We start from the raw sequence: 21,055 nt of genomic DNA on the forward strand, positions 1-21,055 counted from the left end.
AGCGGCGGGCCGCTCACGGTGTTTCTACGGCTCTTAACGCTCTGTAACCCCCTCCTCCTTCCCTTGCGTAATTATTCAGGAACTGTAAGAAACCGTTTTGGAAACGTCTACCGCCAACTCTCCAATTTACAAATAAACCATCCCCCAGCTCTATGAAGCCTTCGCCCAAAACAATCCCATGCGGGAGAGGACAGCCCGAGCAAAGGGGACTCTCAACAGAGTGAGGAAAATAAATCACACACTCTACTTTTCTAATCTCATTTTCACAAAATAAAGTTACAGCAGATACTTTCTTCAAAAGATGCTTCATACTTCACAGGGAACCTCACCAGGTAAAGCAGAATCTCCACCTCTGAAGCAGCACTACTCTCAGTTCAAGCAGCACTTACAGAACAGTCCATGCAGCAAAATGCCAGGACCTTCTAGCACTACTAGTTGCAGCCATACTAAGGCTAACAACATAGAAGAGTCATGGAAACTCTACGGAGCTCCTGCCTGATTTATTTATTTTTAACAAGTCCCTTTAGCGTACTAAAGTTGACTCTGCCCCTCAGAACAGACAGTTCAATGCCTGCACATTTTTAATGTTACACCTGGTGTCAAATATACTTTCCCCTTCCTCCCTCTCCCCCACCCAGTTTTAATGAGACATGGAAGCTCCTGCATCACGTACCTGATACTACACCTTAAGTTTTATAGAGCCACATTTTGTAAGTGACTGACTGTGTTGCTGAAGACATAAAAGTGAAAGAGCAGAAAAAGGCAGCTTCCAGAAAGCATTTTCCTTGCCATGGTTGTGAGAAGGGCACTTCTGTGCCAGGAGAGAGACGACGATTTCAGATGGAAATTACTGTTTAGTGTACAGGAACAACAGTAAAGAGAACTAAAATTTAAAAAAAAAATAAGTTTCAATTTATACAGTGATTAACAGATCCCACTAACAAATTTTGCAGCATCATCCCTGAACCTACTTTTCAGTCTGTCAGAACAAACATCCCAGCTCTGGAGAAGTTATACCAGAGAGATCCTCAGTTAAACACAAAGCGTAGAATTGGCACTCTTTGCATCAGTCTTTATTGGCTCCGAATAAACGCACTGTCTTGAAAGCCTACAAGCTCAGACTAAAAAAAGGGCAGATGAACTGAGTCCCACAAGCATTAAATTTTCAACTATATGTTACACAAATAACATTTTTTCCACTGTTTAGAATCGAGAAAGAGAATAGAATAGTGAAAAAAAAAAATCTACAGAGAGACTCTTCACTGACACACAAACAATACAATAATAGCAGAGGCATCAATTCCTTTTTACGAGGGACGTGGGGTTTGTTTGTTCATATTTTCAACATTCACAAATAAGCTTCAAATCCTGAAAATAAATACCTTTTCAGAGTGCTTCACAAGCACCTCAAATAAAACTATCTACAAATCATACTTTCAGCTACTCATTTTCAACACTTCCAACAATCACCACTTCACATATCAGAACTTTCATAGCTGGAAAAGCTGTATGTCATCCACATGTTTAAGCAGCAATAACGCTCACCATCTGAATACACTCACCACTACCAAAGGCCTTTACTAAGCACTATTCTCCAGATAGGACAAGCTCAGAGATGTGTGCAGCAGAATCGCTGTCAGAGGGGCTTCCCTATCATGAGATCACAGCATTATTTGAAACCAACTTAAAAAGGTCAGCAGAGAACAGTTTAAATACTGATAATGGATTTCTGGTCACACAGAAATCAATAATAAGAAAGATCAGAATTTCACCCAATATATAAAACCTCACAGAGAAACACTAGTAAACAGAAGTCTTTAAAGGTCAAGAAAAACTATTAAAAAAAACCCCATAAGTCATAAAAAACATTTCAATGTGAAATTTGTAAAATATTACCCTATTTATTCTTTAGACTTTTCTAGCAGCATATGAATTTATCTTAATATATCCATAGAAAACTGATGATGAAGCATTTGCCAGTTCAGAAAATTGAGCTAAAGTCTCTTTGCGAGCAAAAAATAGCACGCAATTTTCTCTTCCACTTCTAGTTCTCCAGGTCAGTGTGGATATTGCGCATGACAGTCTGAAGGAGAGCCAGTGCTGCTCACTGGGCTCCGGGTATTTGACTCATAAGAATTTGGAGTAATTTCAACCACACCCTCATTTTGAGGGGTTTCTCCTTTCAAAAAGTCATCATCTTCATCTTCAGGAGTACCCTGCATGAATTGAAAAGGATTAGTGAGGGCAAAAATACATTCCAGATCTCTATTAAGATTTGACAGAAGTAAAAACTGCTAAAACCAAAAAGGGTGTTTCCAAAATAAATTCTGAAATTCATCAAATCTCTTATCAAAACACTAGAGTAAAATCAATAAACTTACCAGTTAACAAATCTACAACACCATATTTTTCCATGTTATCATAGAAAGGGAAGAAATGAAAAACTTAATATGAGCAGTTGTGTGCTCTTGCAGCTTGGAAAGCAAATGGTATCCAGGGCTCCATCAGAAGAGGAGGTAACCGTCCCTCTCTACTATGCCCTCATGAGGCCCCAACTGGAGTACTGCATCCAGGTCTGGGGCCCCCATACAAGAAAGACAGGGTACTAGAGGAGGGCCACAAAGATCATCAGAGGGCTGGAGCACCTCCCCTGTGAAGATAGGCTGAGGGAGCTGGGCTTGTTCAGCCTGGAGAAAAGAAGGCTGCGGGGTGAGCTCAATGCAGCCTTTCAGTACCTAAAGGGAGCCTGCAGACAAGAGAAAAGGGTAGATAACAGCAGGAAAAAGGGAAATGGCTTTAAGTTGAAGGAGGGAAGACTGAGGTTAGTTATCAGGGGGAAGTTCTTTAGAGAGAGAGTGGTGAGGTGCTGGAACAGACTGCCCAGAGAGGTTGCGGATGCCCTGTTCCTGGAAGCGTTTAAGGCCAGATTGCATGGGGCCCTGGGCAGCCTGGTCTGTTATTAGATATGGAGGTTGATGGCCTCGCATACGGCAGGGGGTTAGAGCTGCACGATCCTTGAGGTCCCTTTCAACTCAAGCCATTCTACAGTTCTATGAAATACACAGTTGACCAAAAAGTTGAAAAAGGATAGACAGTCCGCAAGAAGGTAAACAGACTATGTAGAAGCAGTGAAAGAATGTGGGATGTACTACAACTGTCAGGATTAGTTAGGACAGTACGAGAATTATATGTACACTCATTGTGAAGCAAGTATCTACAGAGAGGATGGATCCCTGTGACAAGACTGCATATACTCCTAACAGTTGTTTTGTGTGTCCATACGCACTCTTCCACAGAGGGGCAAAGTAAGGTTGGGTCAATTCTTGAAGTTTCCTAACTGATTTCAGTCACTGTTTATCATGTTTTCTATGCTTAGTCACTAGCTAACTAACTAAGCAAATAAAAGCAGCTGACAGAGTGGCTACTGAGCTACATTTTTTAACAGATTACCCTTTTAATTGGCTTCTTCAGATTCTCTAGATCTTCAGCACTCAGTTCTTCCCAAAACTGATAAAATGGATCAATGGTCTTCTTTGATCTTAAAGCGGAATTAAAAGACAGTGCGAGTTATTTTATTCAGTAAAAATAGTATGGATTTGATTTTAACAATACAATATAAAATGCTTGGAATTCTAGCCATCTTCAGGACTTCACAAACAACTCTGTCCCTATATAATCCCCAATTAATTCCATGAAAGATTACTCTCTATCAGCTTCGCTGATAAACATAAATTAAAATTGTTTGCTTAAGGAGTTCTGATACAATTAGGTCTTCTAATCTCTAGTTAGACATTTTCAACAACTACACTATTTTCTCAAATTCTTTTCCAAATTTTTTAAAGATAACCACAGGTTAAGATACACAACATAAGAAGCACTAAAGCTCAGGGAAGAAAATCAGTTGAGTTTCTTACAGATTTTAGCTTGTTATTTGCTACAAGACAAAAATGAACTGTTCATTTATCAACTATACCTTTTGAGCACATAGGGATCAAAGGGGAAGAAACTGTCAAGTGGGTTAGTGCACATCTGCACGAAGTCACCCCCAGTGCCACTCCGAACAACTGGTATAAACTGCCGATTGTTTCTCTCAATAATTGTGTAGCAGAACACCAGCTGGTATTTCCTTTAAAAGATAGTAAGGGAAAGATAAGCATTTCTAGCACAAAGATTGCAAACGTTTCAGAAGACTTCAAATACAAAAGTTATTTTTAAGTAACATCATTTCTACCTTCCATTTTGGAACTGGTATTAGATGTTTCCAAGACAGCCACCACGGGATGTACGTTAGAGTCTATTCTCTTTCTCTGCACTCCTGCAAGTTTTACTCCAATTAGAACCATACTGGCACCAATACTTGAGCAGTGAAACAGTTTTAAGGTATTGTAGGATTTAATTGAAACTGAACCATAAGCAAACTTATCCCACCTTGAACGTGGGCAAAATTTCGTGTTCTCTTGGATAACAATCAATACTTTGTGTTATGTATCTCAAGTTCTAAATAACTGCTGTTATTATACACACACATCCATAAACTGGTATCTAGATGAAACTGAAGTAAACAAAAAAGGTACCTTGTAATGGCAGCAAACAAGTTTACAACAGAAGGTATACATATCTTCAGAGGGTTTAGCTGACACATGACAATGCGCTCAAAATTTAAACTCTGCAGATATGACAGACCTTCAAAATAAGAACAATTATCAAATAAACCTACTATATAGAGGTTATACATTATATAAGCTTAACAGAATTCTTAAGTCTTATCAGTCATTACCACCATGCACAAGATCACATAAGCAAATCCTGCATCTCTCTATAACAGTAGTGATCTAGCCTACAGCTTGTTGAATAGAAAAAGCTATTCCAATTTATGGCAGATTGCCACAGCTGAGAGACCCTTCCAAAGACACTACATTTACATGGGATCTGAGAAGGACACAGAGACTTTATGGACTGTTATCAACTGAAGACCACAATAGTTCAACACAGCTGGAATTCAAACATGCTCAGCAAGCAACTGGGGCCAGAAATCTAAGTTTAAGAGTTATCTGCACTGCTTTCAATGCTAAAGGAAAAAAAAGATTATTTAGGTTGGTCGCCCAGATGTGTAAGCTATCTTACTCCATTTAGAGTACAATGTAAATCTGTCAAATACTTGACTGAATTAACTATTACAAAACAAATCCACAGTAAATCTTGCAAATGAATCCCAACACCTTTCAAACCTGTTATACTCACCTTTTCTTAAGTTTCCATCCAAAAGTTGCTTATGACGGAAAATAAGTGTATAGAATGCTGCCTGACATGCAGAATAAAATGGCCCATGGAGAGCTACATCACAGTAAGCATTAGCCCCTGTATCCTGATTATCAATATATTTATGCATCCAATTAACCAGCAGATCCAGGCACGCTTTTACTGTGCTATAATAGAGAAAAATAATGTGTAAAAATAGATTCTAAAATGGCATAGAAAAGATGTTAAACAAGTATTCAAAGATCTCAGTTACAAAACTGTAATTAAGAAAATTATGACTAGAAAAAATAGATTCTATTATGAGCTTTCTCCTTTATATCAGCAGGAAACAAATCAACATATCAGTAGTGAAAATCCCAGTGAAAGCACAAGATGGCAGGAGATGAATCCAAGAATGCACACTGCATGGACATGTGCAACAAACAATATAAATGCTGAGCTATAAGCAATGTCCAACAGGTAATTCCAATATCAAACTGAATTCACCATTAAAGTCACTGAATCCCACACCTTTAACAGCATAAAAATACAGAATGCATAAATACAAAATATAAAGATTTTCATCCTTTTGCTGAAATATTTTCAACATGTACAAAAATAGTTGGATGCTTGACTTCCCTGTCTCAGAATCCATATAAAATACTTGACATTTTTGATCATTAAAAATATATTTCTGAATATCAGATATACTGAGTGTCCATAACTCAGCCAAAGTCAACATAACCTATCCATGCTCTTATATCAAAACAACATACACAACTGGAATAAATTTAGCTCTTGCTAAGAAGCTGCCAATGTAACTCCCAGCAGTTTGCCTGATCACCGAAGGATTATTCGGATCTTGCAGTTTTTTCCAGAGATGGTCTAAAAATGCCTCAGCCAATCCCTGGAATGAAGATACACAGAAAACATGAGTTGTTATAATAATGACAATAATATATTCCTAATATTCAGTTCCAACAATTTCCATAGTCAAACCATAGAAGTCTTTAAAAACATTAACAAGGTTAACAGGAAGCAACTGTTAACTGCCCTTGGAACAGAAGGGATAGGGGTTATCCAATGAAAACAGCAGGAAGTTGAACTTCAAGAAATACAAAAAGTGGTTCTTCATTGTAAACAGTTACATTCTGGGACTTGTTGGCACAGGAAGTTCACAATACCAAAAATTTATATCACTAAAAAAATTTAAAAAGCAATATGATATCTTCCCCTTGAATGTGCCCATCACGCAATGCTTCTGCAAAGGAATGTCACTTTTGTTCAGGAAGTTACTGAACTATTGTTAGAGGTTGAGATGCTATTCTGACCGTAACATGCTTGCTATACTCAAGTATTCTTTCCAGTGCATCTGCTATTCACTGCCAGAGGTCGAGAACAACGCTAAGTGGATCTCCAGCTAATCTTACGCCAAAAGTACGGATGCTTTTATTTCAGAATGTTAAAGAGAAAGAATGGCATTTTGCCTAAGAGATGGGAAAATGGAGGGTGCTGAACAAACAGCAAATACAAATTCCAAACTGAAGAGCTAACAACACAGCCAATTCTTGGATGCCGATCAAATTTGCAAGAGCACTATGCCTCAAGTTTAAAAGTCCATCTGACTTCTGCAAAAGACTTCTATTACTACATTCCTTCACAATGGGCAGGTTTTGAGCTGCTTGACATTTATGAACAGCATGGGGAAGGCTGAAAATATAGTAGGATGTGAAAAGAGGAATAACAGAAGGGAAGGAAAAAGGATACTAATAAATCCCGATGTACAATCTTCAGAGAAAACATACAGTAATAATATGGGAAAATAGTACAGGGAAAAAAGCAACTAACTTATGTAGAAAAGCCGAAGTATAGACTTAAAGACTTCATTTTAACAGCAGTTTCTACTCACCAATTTTAAGCTACAGATGTGAAATATGAAATACTGTACATGACAAGAAGCATGGGTTGGTAAAATGAGCTTGTCAAAAACAGAAACGAGATCCCGATACAAATCCTTTGTCTTGTTGATATCAAGCTTGCCTACAGAACAACAAAACAACAAAAGAAAACAAAAATGAGTCATATCAGGTTTTTTCCTGCCCTCATGTTGTAAAAACGGTATTTCTATCTTTCTGAATCAGGAAGAAATATAGTTTAAAAAAAAAAAAAAGACCACTGCCAAGCTAATTTGTAAGTTTATCTGGCAACTAAAGTAAAATGTTTGTAGTAAGACCTTCCGGAACTTCAATTATTCTTCATAGAAACTAATGTAAAAAGAAGTAAATCCGTGAACATAAGCATGTGCAGTACTGACAGACTGCAAAATTTGCAATAATGTGCTACTTCAGAAGAGACAAAAGAAAACACTAAGAAATAAAACTGCCTCGCTAATTGTGATAAAGCAATTTTCTAAATATTCTGTTCTAAATAAGTCTAACATTCAGCCCCTTAATAAATGCCAGTGTAAGATTTGTGTTTCTAATAAACAAAAAATATATCAGGTTTTTCGTTTAATACAAGTCCTTTACTGGTTCTTCTAACCTACTTCTTATGTTTATGATGTTCAAAGAATCCACAATTCTAATACTCAAAACAGTAGAGCAGAAAAAACAATGAAATACTATGGTTAATTAGAAAGTATTTCTGACCTCCTGAGAAGTTTAGTACCACAATGAGAAAAGAAAACAATTTACTCTTACACCCTGACACACTGCATTTTGGGTACAGCGTCACATTTATACAATCAAAATGTCTCCAACTGAAGATCAGGCTGTTAATGTCATAAATAAACCTTTGCACTTTCAGTTAATAAACAGTGGTCAAAACCAGGAATGTGCTAATAGCAGAACTCTACCACTAAAGCATGAAGGCTCGCTTTCTCCTGCTGCAACAGAGAGTTCCTCTTATGTTTTTCTTATTTGCTAGCAAAACAAATTTATTGTTCCTGTATTCTTACCATCCACATGGCAAACGTCTTTAATATAGGCAAACAGAATGGTCATCAAAATATCCAGTCGCTCTGCAAGTGGATGGGCCATTCTCTCACTACTGGGAGAGACAACTTTGTTTTCTTTTCTTTCCTCATCTTCCTCCTGGTAGGTAAGATAGTGGTTACACACCCTTCACATACACTACGTCATAAATGATAATTTAATTACAATTATATAGAGAAAAATGAAACTTAATCTGTATGTTCGTGGTGAAGTTTTTGTTGCTGTTCTTAAAAGCAGTACCTTACAGCTCAGTCTAAGTAAATTTTTGTAAACTAAGTCAATTACAATTGCAATTAATAAGCTTTACATACAGTGCTTGTATTTTTTCATACAATGCTTGTATTTTTTTCGTAAGGAAACTGATGTACTGTACATATTCTGGATATTTGTATCATTAAATTCAGCACATGGAAAATACATTAATAATTTGTCAGCTACTCGGGCTTGAAAATCTGAGTAATTTTTCCTGTTTACAAAGCAGCATCAACAAAGCAATAATGTATTATTACGCTTAAGTTCCAGAGCACCTCAAAGGTGAAAATTCTACTAAAAAAAATTAGCGAATAAAATAACCAACCATGTCAAAAAGTCCCTCCTCTGTAGATTTTTCCTCACTATCAGAGTTATTAGCAGCTTCTTCAGCATCTTCAATATCTTGCTGGGGTGTACTAACCTACAAACAAGAAATTAAGACCATGACAGCAATATGAAACATTCCTGTTTAGAATCATACAGTGGTCTGGGTTAGAATGGATCTTTAAAATCAAGTAGTTCCAAGCCCCCTGCTATAGGTAAGGACACCTCCCTCTGGACCAGGTTGCTCAAAGTCCCTGAGAGTTTTACTCCCCAACCCCCCCCACCCCATGATTCTCTCCTCCACTCCATAAGGCAGGCAAGGAGTATGAGCAAACTGCTGTGTGGTGCTTAGCTGTCTGCCATGTTAAACCACAACAGCCCTATACTGATGATCATGAATTCATGAGTACTACTGGAACTAATTTTCGTTAAGCTTAATGCTGAAGAGTATTTTAACACCATTCTTCCTTGAAAGATGATACAGAACAAACTTACATCCAACTTTAACAGCTTTTCAACAATAAGTTCCAGAATTTGAAGCCTCAATGTTGGAAGGTACACTGTAACTCGTAGAAGGTTATGAACGTAACATTCCTGTAACACAAAATTAAGAGATATCTATAAGAATGTTAACTGAAACTTTCATTCTGTCAAGGATTTTTACAAAATAAATTTCCTAACTTGTCATTTACAGAGACAGATACAGGTCAAAACTAATTTTTTTTTCAAGTATCTCCAGCAGAATGACTGTAAGTTACCAATTTCCATATGATTTTTTTTTTAATGTAAACTTTCCCAAGAAAATGAAAACAACAAGCATATTACTCCATATTTCTAAAATCATGTCTAGCAGCACTGTTTGAAGTAAGACTAAGAGATCTTCATTTCTGATTACTATAGTAGACAATTCTAAATTCCACAGGTAAGAGTCCTTTGAATTATAATCAGAAAACCTCTAACAGATTAATAGACAAGTTCTATAAGTGAACGTGCACCCCCACACACATAAATGCACAAATGACAAAAATGCAACTTCATAGAGTAAAACTGTCAAGCTAATACTTACAAGCAAGTGAATAGCCACATTTAAGTGCATCACTTTGTGCAGTTTCTCTGTAAGTATGTATTATAACACGACCTTTAATTATATGAGCACATACAATTCTTCAACAGGCCATATTGCTCAGTGCATATAACGGACAGCACCAGTTTAATGTGAATCTATAAACTGAGAATATTCAGCAATAATGCATGGACCACATATCAATCATGCTCCACTTGACTCCCACCTGGAAAACACAGTTAATTTCTTCACAATATCCTTCTCACTGAAATGCTTAAAAAAAATCCCGTAACATTCTTTGAGTGATATCCACCTCATTTTGCAGATACAGATCTGATGCCTAGAGTTATTTAGATTTAAGAAAAAAATTCTAGCAAGGTGTGCCAAAAGTCAGTGGGGAGAGGGAAGAAGTAGTTCTTATTAGGTTCAAAACAGCTCCAAAGTTCCAACTGACTTTAGCAGGTAAAGAAGCAAATGACAACATATCAAGTTGGAAAGAGTGAATATAAAGACCATACAAGAGCAGTAACCTTTCAAAGTTTCCAGCTTGCTTTCCACCACACAGGATCATCAAAATAGAGATGTAATAAAACAACTTAGTACCCTACCCCTACTGGATTTCATCTGTATCATCCATCTTTCTGTCTGCTTATCAAATTCCTTGTTCTCCCAAAGAATGCTTTCCAATTTTTACACTGAGACAGGTATCCTACGTTCTCCTTACTATACAACTCTGAGACTTATTGTCAATAAAGTCCATCTTGTGCACTGATTACGAAAACAATCACATGGAAAAAGATATGGACTTATCTCACTAAAGAGTTGCATAATACTTATGCACGGGGAACTTAGGTGTGTTTGGACAACCTCTCAATAAACCGGCACAAATGGACATGTATATTTCTACAGGTAAAAAATTCTTGCAAAAAAACAAGATTTTTAAACAACACATTCAAAAATCTGCATGAAGTACCACCAAATTGACTGTTACACCGTAGAGTGTTTTCCTATATTAAAAAGTGAGTGAACAAATAAATGTAATATTCAAAGATCTTACCAAAGTTCTTTCTGATTTATTAATGAAAGGAAATTTTTCCACAAGTATTGGCATAAGAAACTGCAGTGTTCTGCATGGGGAAGGAAGAGTGGGGGAGAAAAAAAAAATATATAGGTTGTTATTATGAGAGCAAGCTCCAGCACTATAAAAACAGACTGGAATCAATTTATTATTTCACAGTAATCTTATTTTAAGGTAAATAATTATATATAATTTGTTTTATTATTGCACAGATAATAAGCAGTAAACTTTTACTATGGATTTGTTAAAAGCTACTTCAAGTGCGCTGCTATAAGCATAACTTTCCTTGTGTTTCCTGTTATTATTAACAGGATTCTCAGCTGCTGATGTCTATTAACATTTCACAATTTGGTATAACATTCTATCAGTTACAGAATGTTAGGAAAAGTCACACAATTAAAGTATTGTATTTCTAATATGGAGGGGAAAAAAAAGATCTGTTTATTAGCTTTATATCCAAGCTTAATATCTGTTAAAAATAAAAAAAAGCAGATGAAACCAAGGAATTAAATACTTACGAAGGAACATATTTTGCAACAGTCTGCAATGCTCTGTGACATGTATCAAAATTTTCAGAAAGGTCTAGAGAAAGAAGAATGTGCTATTATCCATTTGGTTGCAGAAAGCTAACTCAGGAATCAAAACAGTTCATGTCAATTAAACATTTTAAAGATCCCCAAGTAGACTGCATTTACTGGGATTTTGTTGTTTGGTTTTTTTTCCTTTTTCTTCTTTTTTTTTTTTTCCCATTGCTTTTAAGTTGAACTGCCCAACTACTAAAGTTACCATGAAAATTAACTCCAAATACAATTGTTATTCCAACAAACAAAGTCTTAATTTCCCACCATCACCAAAGCCAGGTATGTTGCCATACTGCTTACACTGAATGCCTAACTTGGAAACCCAAATTTACCCCAAAATACAAAAATTAGAAAATATGTTAAAATCAAGTGAGAAACTAGATAAAAATCAGAAATTATGCCTTATTTAGCAAGAGTTAAAACAAAAACACAAATAATCAGGCTTTTCTAACAGTAATGTGGTGAGCTGCCTTTATTTTGGGAAATGGTTTTAAACTGGAAGAGAGTAGATTTAGACTAGCTATTAGGAAGAAATTCCTGACTGTGAGGGTGCTGAGACACTGGAACAGGTAGCCCAGTGAGGTTGTGAATGCCCTCTTCCTGGAAGCATTCAAGGGCCAGGCTGGATGGACTTTGAGCAAGCTGGTCTAGAGGGAGGGGCCCCTGCCTATAGCAGAGAGTTTGGAACTAGATGATCTTACAGGTTCCAACCAAAACCATTCTATGATTCTATGATTTTTTTTTTCCTTTAGATTCTAACAGTGTCACAAGTGAACTCCAGAAGAGTAGTTGCATCAACCCAAGCTGAAGAGAAATTTATTACAGCATTCAAGATACAAAAACACAGATAGCTAAATATCTTTCAAGAATTCAATTTGTCTAATCAATAAACAAATCATTTTCATTATTTATATCAACTGTATTTGAGTTTACTACAAGCAGACAACAGCAAAAAGCCTTAAGAATTTTCCTAAACAAGCCAGTTTTATTGTGTAAATAAAATGAAAACAGACAACTCCTCGCTATCCTTTGGCTTTGAAACAACCTAAGACTAAGAATGTTCTCCTGAATGTTCAGCCCAAATCTTAAAAATACTGCAGCACCAAATACCAGTATTTTGCAAGTAACAAGGATTGAGTCATAACAACATTGATTCAAGTATAAAAAAAACTCCTGACTTGGTAATTTAAGGATGTACTGCTTCCTAAAGTTTTATATTAACTCCTGTAAAGTAATTTTGCAAAAATAAAGCAACATACGTTATATATTTCTTTATAGAAGTATTACAAAACCATACATAAGCCATATTTCCTTCTATACTCACTTTCTTCATCGTCATCAGAATCTGAAATGTCCACATCATCTTCTCTGATGGTTATTCGAGCTACCAAAAATGAGATCATTATTGGAATACTGTAAAAATTTATGAAATAACAATTCCAATACTAAATCACATTGCACTGGACAACAGTCTTCAATGTGACTAAAACACCAAAATTATCCACAAGACTTTCTGAAATAACAGTCAAAAACACTTTAATCTGAGAACCAGGACATTCTTGAGAACATCTGACATGATCATCATTAGAGCTGGTTTTCAGTAGTAACATCACACAGTTTTTTCCCTTTCTAAACTTCTTCAATAAACAGGCTCCGTTAGAGTTTTAATAACCCAGTAGAATAGATCTTCTGAAGTCTACGTACATAAAACTGTCTGTATTGTAATTCAGTCATTCAAGTTAAATTAATCAACAGAAAACAAGCAGTTAGACTGTAACTGTAAACATTTGAATCTGTATTATACAGAATTTATATGCAGAAGAATTATTTTGATAAACAAGTAAGAATATTAAGAGGAAAGTAACTTACGAGGAACAAACTGGGATACAATCATGCTCAGGCATGGCCTAAGATGGACAGTTTGTGCTGACACCAGATTGCCAAGAAAACCCAGATATTCTTCCACTACCTCTCGGCTTCTTCTCAGCCATGGTAGTTTCTGAAAGTAAGTAAAGACGAAGGTGTCAAACAGATGTTTTGAGTACTACACTCTTTACCTCCCTATATAATAAATGAGTATTTACCAGCAAAATGCTGACCAGTTGCTCGAAGTCCTTGGTCAGATATGCGACAGAAGATCTAAATTCATGCAGCCAGTTAATGATCTGGGCATCCTTAATATAAGCAGGAAAAAAAGTAACAAGTCTATTTTAATAGACAACATGACCAAAAACAACAGCATTTTTTTTAATAGTAAAACCCATAGAATCACAAGTCAAAGATTAAGACACTAAATTGAAATTATTTTCACACAATCATAGAAGGAATTTCTTGAACTCGCACACTCGCAATGAAAATTCTGGAACACAAGAATACACACTCGCCAACCAACAGCCTGCATGGGAAGTGACAAACTGAGCAAGGTATGCAAATCTCATTCACAAAGAATGTATCTGTGGCACTTAGAATCCTACTTTCCTTTTGTTTTTGCTCTTAGTTTAAGCAGAGGAACAGTCAAGTATTGAAGTAAGAACCAATTCCACCGAGAAATTTTTACACTGATTTTGCTCATACTCCTCAAAAGTTCTACTAAAAAAGATGTATTTTACAGAACACTCTATTTAGAAAGAAAAGGAAATCCATATAACATTATCCTTCCTGCAGCACTCTTCTAACAACTGTGTGGCTTAATTAAAAGACAAAAAGAAAAGAAGGAGAAAAAAAGAGATAAAAAAACACAGTGGGTACCCACAGTTATAAGGAACAGCCCTGAAACTACTCCTCTAACTGCTAGATACATATGAATCTTAATGCTTAATTAACTAAGTTCTTAGTGAGAGCTGAAGGAGGCAGTAACTCACAACATAAAGGCACTGACAGTCAGCAGTTATGGTTTTATCTACATTAAGGAATCTGTAGAGACAGGCACTACTGACCTAGAAAGGTGGTGTCTGGAAGAAAAATCTCAGCAAAAAGCACAGTTTTTCACTCTAAAGCAAAGTCAGTAAGCATGAGACACCATTTGTCAGGATTCTGCATACGAGATATGTGTCTGCTCATAAACAGACAATAGCTGCTTTTCATTACTTCTGACAGTTTCTATAAGCAAAAAGCAGTTATATGTTAATCAATGTATAAAGCAAAGGATTTGCTTTTAAGCACCAGAACGACTTGTGTGGTGAGACTCAGACAGCTGAGTGTCAAACCATCAGGCCCATGCCAGCAACTTACCTTTATGTCAGGATCTGACAGCTGATGCTTTAACAGCTCAAAATCAGTGGTTTCACCCTGGCACGGGGAAGAAAAATAAATGATGCTCATTATTCTTCTAGAAAACAAACAAACAAAAAACATACATAAAGAAATAACAAAAAACAAACAAACACCACGTTTCATTAACATATCTCAACAACTTAAGAGCGTTTAATCACAACGCAAAGAAGGCCAGTGGCAAAGCACGAGAGGCAGCGGCAGCAGAACGCGCCCCGGAGGCGGAGCAGCCCCCCGCAGACATCTGCGTCCCAGCTGCTCCCCGCAAGCCCGAGCTTGCGAAGTTTCTACTCGCACAGCAGAACCACCTGGCACCAGCCCAGAGCCTCCGACGCGGCGGCGGCAGGTCAGCACGAGCTCACCAGGATACTTCGCCCACGCGGAGGGCTGCAGCCCCCTGCCGCGCACTCACCCGTTGGTACTTCAGCAGGATGTCCGTCAGCGTACCCCCGAACCGCACTGTCTTCTTGGGCGGGGAGCTAATGAACTCGTCCCCTGCCAGCATGGTCACGGCCCCACGCGCGAAGAAGCGCAAAGAAGCGCGAAGAAGCGCGAAGAAGCGCGAAGCCACCTCAGTCCCTCCAGCCCTCGCACTGCACTCCACCTCGTTTCGCGGACGGCGGCGCGCTCTGCTAGCGGCCCGGCGGCCCTCCGCGCCACGCCACTACACGGTACACCCGGCAGAAAGGCGCCCTCGCCCCACCGGAAGCGGGGACTGCTCCTCCCCTCGCACCATAGAGAGGCGAGGCTGGAAGGACAGGAACTACTCCTGCGGTGGTAGGGCGGGAGGACCGAGGAGTACTGAGGCACGGTTGCTGCTACGATGTAGGGCTTCCTCGGAAAGCAAAAGTCCAGATTTGACCGCAATGTCACGCTGGAACAGTCATTTTACGGAGAGGGGAAAACAAACAAAATGCAGTGGAACCTTCGCTATCCTAACAACGGAGTCACACTGAAGGAGGGCTGAATGCCATCTGAACAAAACAGAATTTGACCCTGGGAAGCAAGCAGGCACCTGCCAGGACCGAGAGACAGTTAAATTTTCCAGAAACTTTTCATCTTTGCCATCGTTCTCCGAACACTCTCATCAAAACACCCCATCGGCGTTCCTGTCTCAGTGCAGGAGCAGCGTCTCCTCTCCCACCACTGAGCACTGCATGCATGGATGCAGTCCCGGTCCTCAATGCTCTCCAACTGAATATATTTAAGGATATAACCATAATTCAGAAGGAAATAAAAACATGAAAACGTTCAATAACTTTCACAGAACACCTTGGAAAAGTACAAATGAAAACACATATTTCTTTATAGTTCTTCATAATGTTCAGAGTGCTCCCAACCTTCATCAATTCAGCCAAACACTTCACTGTTCCGTAGCTCACACAGACCAGCTACAGCAACAAAATGACTGATCTCAGCCCTTCTCCAGCTGTAGCATCCGCTGATCTTCTGGGTTGGCCACCTCTGTAACAAGTAGCTCCTCCTCAACAATTTTCCTCCCTAGAAGATCCATCAGTCCCATCAGAGATTGTTAGAAAATTCATTAGTAACTTTCATTTAGTTTCTCCATGGATAAGACGTTCCTATTGAAGGAAAATAAGCCATATATACAGCACATATCTAAAGAGCCTAGCAGCAAGCATTTAACCCTGCTATATGGTTATACGTTAGAGTTACATGATCCTTTAAGTAGTCACATAAGGAAGTATCCTTTTGAGCTAGCACTAAGGCTTAGCCAGCTACAAAAGAATCCTGTATAAGCAACACAAAGCTGAAACTTGGTTACAGGAAACTTTGGCTGTATTTGAACAGTGCAGAGACTGGCCTTTGGGTCTGAGGGAATCTAGACATAAAGCTGTGTAAAGCCTGCAATTACACACACTCCTATGTGCGTGTAAGTTCTTTGTAATCAACAATGTAAGTGTTCCTCGCATGGACTTTGTGCTGCATTGAGCTACAACTGACGGGGACACCAGGAAACTAAGATAACACTAAACATCTGTTAATGTTTAACTGCTAACAATCGAGTTGCCAGCTTCTATTTAGTATTAATCTTTGTTATGCAGAACGCAAACAATAGGCTGCATGACAGAGCAACTATTTTATATATAAAAAAAAAAATCATAGCTTATAATGGCACTGCTCCACAGCAAGTACTTTTTACCTCTTTGTTTAGATATACATCATTAGTAACATCATGATACTCCTCTATGAAGAACACACAATCTTTATTTTTTTATGTGCCCGCTCCTATATTTAAAATGAAATTGTACATACTGTTCATAATTGTAAACATTTGAATCTCAAATAATTAGAGCGACACTCTCTGCAGCCAAATGTCATTCTAACAACCATCTATCACAATCACTAAGAATCTGATACTGTATAGAAGATTCGTTGTAACATGCAGTAAAAAGTCCTACTCAATTTACTTTGATAATTATAACTGCAACACTAAATTAGAGAAAACTGTCATCAGAGCTAGTACGCGAATGGCTGCACAAGTTTTGGGTTAATTTATAGCTGCTATTCTACTCACTAGACATTTTACATCTCAAAACTCAGTTTAACAATTGAAGCTACAGGTAAGTCAGGAAAAATAACTTTTCAGAACAGAGAAATGAAAAATTGTCTTGGAAAAGACACTGAAACCATGATATGTAGGTTTTAGGGAGGAGGGTTTTGGTTTTTTTTAATCAGACCACTGTAATAAAAATAGTGGTGTCACATTGCAGTTCTCTAAAAGGAGGATACAGCTCTAACTCCTAACATCTGCATTTAGTAAAGAAATTATGGATTTCCACATCTAGTGTCTATGTGAACTTATTAAAAGACTGACAGCATTTGGAAAATATTTAAAGAAATAGAATGCACATAGAAGTTAGTCCAGTCATTTTCAAGAGAGCATTGAAAGATATTTAATGGGCTCACGAGAAAATGCGGCCACAGTATTCTGAGTAAACTCTCTTGTTAAATCCACCTCTTGTATTCAATAAGGTACAGCATAAAAACAATCATGCATTAAAAGTGCAAAGCCTACCATAAATGCCAATGGCGGTCTCAAACTCTTTGTGTTAGTGCAGAAACAGAGGAACACAAACATTTATCGCATACATGAGTTTTAGATATCATTAACTTTAATATTAATCTTTTATACATGCTTCTTCTAATTTCAGTTGCATCTACATACAAATTTGGTAAAGCATCAGAGTGCTTTTCAGTCTACAGTTTTTTTTTTATGCTTCAGCATTAGAAAAAGTTATTGCATCATAACTGAATTCAAAAGCCTCCTCTTATCATATTACATTATATGTAACTATGAAGAAAGAATTGGAATGCCAACATCACTATTTTTACTTCTGTACTTATAAAACCTCAAATTCCAAGCTATTCCCAAATAATTATGAAACTTCATAGGAGTCACTGTAAATCTTGTATTTACACTATTAACAACTTCTGCATTCATAACTTTGCACCAGTAGTTTTACACAGGTATTTTAAAAGCACCCTTACAAATAAAAGTATTGCACTGACATCATATAAAATTCACAGTGAGTTTAACTTCCAGACCTTAGAAAACAGTGCAAAAGCTTTTCATTGTGCAAGAGCTTTTTATCCAAACATTCCTGGGTCATTATGAAAGATATTTATGTACAACATGCTGCAGTTATTTTTTTCTGTGGATTGGGTTGGTTTCCTTTTTAGTTCTCACTTCTTGGAAAATCAAATTTAAGTTTCATAATGATAAAACAAACAAACAAAAACAAATAACAACAACAAAAAAAAAAACCAGATGTGATCCAACACTGAAATAGGTGCATTTGGTAGAGATATAGAGATATAGGTCTATGCATCCACTTCATATAAAGTCCACTGGGATTGCAGAAATTATTCCATATGAAAGAATCTTATTGCATGGAATACGGATTTCTCCTTCCATAATTGTAGCAGTTTCACCTCTTTTAGAGGCAGTAACTTCAACAGGCTTGTCTTCAGCAGATCCTGAAGATAATACATTAAGAAATGGTTACTCCAAAGTAGCTTAAAACAGCCATATAAAACTTTAAACCATACCTTGAAATCAGTCTTAAAAGTCCTTTTCCGCATGTTTAACAGCCAATTGGATCCCACACATGAAAAAAAATAAAATAAAATAAAAAAATAAAAAAACACATCAACAGCTCATCTCCAACGGTGACCAAGTGTGGATGTTAAAAGCATAAAATCACAGCATGCAAACATTATCTCTTTGAGATATTATCTCAAATTCCACTTACTGACCCAGGTCTTGTCCAAATGGAGCATAACATCTTTGTGTCACTTCTGTTTTCCTTGTAGCTTTTTGAGTCTAAATTTTTATCTGTCACTTTATACTATGTCAAACATGCAACAACTCTTTGATACCTGCTTTATCATTAGAGGGGTAATAAATAATTGTTCCTTATGCACATTTTGATACCATTTATGACTCTGTAGATGGACTTGAATATTTTATACTCTGCTTCTCCTTTCAGACTCAAGAACCCTACTCATTATTCCTTCAATATAACTCACTTCATACCTTAAGATTTCTCACCCTTCTCACCCATTTCTACTACATATCTTAAAAAAAAAAAAAAATCAAAACAGCTTGTAGTATTTCACTTACCTTGAACAAGAAAAAAAAAACCAACACAGCAAAACTAGTAATCACAAGAACCAAGTGACAAAAAATGCTTAAATTAGTTTCTATAAAGAACAAGCTTCCTTATTAAAGCAACAACAGTTCATTGCACTTCTCCTGAACATTCAGACTTCTTATACGTGTAATTTCAAGTTAATTGATCAGGAAGCTTTTGTAATGGCCAGTATATTAAGTATAGCAAGTTTGACTTTTTTCCCCCTCCGTATACTTTCCTTCTTAAATAAATGTGCTAAGTGTGCAAAAAGGCCAGGAATGTTTTCAAGGCTTCAGTGATTCTTCAAATGATGTTTGAAGCTGGACTCTGACATTTCCTTTGCAGACTCAATAGTAGCCATATTCTTGAGATGACTGAGGTTCACAGTGACAAGTAGCTCAGCTATGAATTCTTTATGAGTTTTGAACTATCTGTTGTAACTCTGCCTCCAAGATACATTCCAGCTGGTATTTCACTTTTTTTTTTTTCTGTTTGCAACAAGAGGAGTATTTTGTGTTGGTAGAGCATGAGCTTCCTTCCTCACAGGAGTTCTAGTGGGTAGTGCTTTATGGCTATTTGTTACCTCACATTTCAAATTGTTGTCAGCAGTACAGCAGCAGTGAAGATCAGTTCAGGACCGCAGCCTTGGTATCCTGCCATATGACAGATCTTCCAAGGTCGACATGCCAAATTCTTCATGCTCATGCATACTTTATTTCATAGAATTATAGTATCCTTAGAGTTGGAAAGGGACCTTTAAAGGTCATCTCGTCCAACTCCCCTGCAATGGACAAGGCTTGAGCTGCAATGTGCAGTCCAAACAAGTTGCCCAGGGCCTGATCCACCCTCACCTTGAAAGTCTGGGGCATCAACCACAACACTGGGCAACCTGTTCCAGTGCTACCAGTGTACCGTCCTACTTTCTTGTAAGAAAAAAGACTTTTTCCTTACAGCCAACATAAATCTACCCTCTTTAAACTTCAAGCCATTTCCCCCTGTTCTATCACCACAGCAAAGCTTCTAGGAGGATCTGCTCCATGATCTTTTCTAGCACAGAGGTGAGACTGACAGGTCGATAGTTCCCGGGGTTATTCTTTTTACCCTTCTTAAAAACAGGTGTAACACTGCCTTTCTTCCAGTCATCAAGGTCTTCACCTAATTGTTACAACTTCTCAAATATCACTGAGAGTGACTTGGCAACTATATCAGCCAATTTCCTCACAACTCTGTGATGCATCTCATAGGGACCCATAGATTTATGGCTGTCCTTCGTGCTGGTCTGTTTGATTTTGAGACATCTTAGCCTGCTGCGGAGAGCCTGTTTTGCAGAGGGGTTGGACTCCACGATCTCTAGAGGTTCCAACCCCTACAATTCTTTGATTCTGTGTGTAAGCAATTTCAGGACACTTTTTCAATTTCCATTATTTTAGAATCAACTTTTTTTTTCCCCTAACGGACCAACGGGGATTAACATAACAAGTTTTTGTTATTATTACTTTTCATAAGTTCAGGACGAGGCGAGAGGATTTCTTGCGTTCCCGGACACAAATGACCGATTTTCCCCCAACCCAGCTCTCTCGCACGGCTCTCTCCGGCCG

The 21,055-nt window shown here is 37.5% G+C and overlaps 1 protein-coding gene and 1 long non-coding RNA gene across 2 annotated transcripts; both read right to left on the minus strand.

Annotated features, from left to right (window-relative positions):
- Positions 1-1,056: 1,056 nt before the first annotated feature.
- RRN3 (RRN3 homolog, RNA polymerase I transcription factor) lies at positions 1,057-15,517 on the minus strand. Its single transcript, XM_003210520.4, has 17 exons — positions 15,212-15,517; positions 14,761-14,817; positions 13,614-13,703; positions 13,399-13,528; positions 12,854-12,913; positions 11,467-11,530; positions 10,928-10,997; positions 9,303-9,401; positions 8,809-8,904; positions 8,195-8,330; positions 7,148-7,278; positions 6,015-6,145; positions 5,242-5,426; positions 4,575-4,683; positions 3,974-4,126; positions 3,451-3,538; positions 1,057-2,216 (listed from the first exon to the last, which is right to left on the minus strand). Exons 1-17 carry the CDS (start codon positions 15,302-15,304, stop codon positions 2,058-2,060), a joined length of 1,851 nt encoding a protein of 616 aa, XP_003210568.1. The 5' UTR covers positions 15,305-15,517; the 3' UTR covers positions 1,057-2,057.
- Positions 15,518-17,010: 1,493 nt separating this feature from the next.
- Positions 17,011-21,049, minus strand: LOC116217255. Its single transcript, XR_004161539.1, has 2 exons — positions 18,874-21,049; positions 17,011-18,801 (listed from the first exon to the last, which is right to left on the minus strand). It is a non-coding gene; the product is annotated as an uncharacterized LOC116217255 (long non-coding RNA).
- Positions 21,050-21,055: the final 6 nt, after the last annotated feature.

This window comes from Meleagris gallopavo, chromosome 16 (genome assembly GCF_000146605.3).
Source record: "Meleagris gallopavo isolate NT-WF06-2002-E0010 breed Aviagen turkey brand Nicholas breeding stock chromosome 16, Turkey_5.1, whole genome shotgun sequence".
Taxonomy (NCBI): domain Eukaryota; kingdom Metazoa; phylum Chordata; class Aves; order Galliformes; family Phasianidae; genus Meleagris; species Meleagris gallopavo.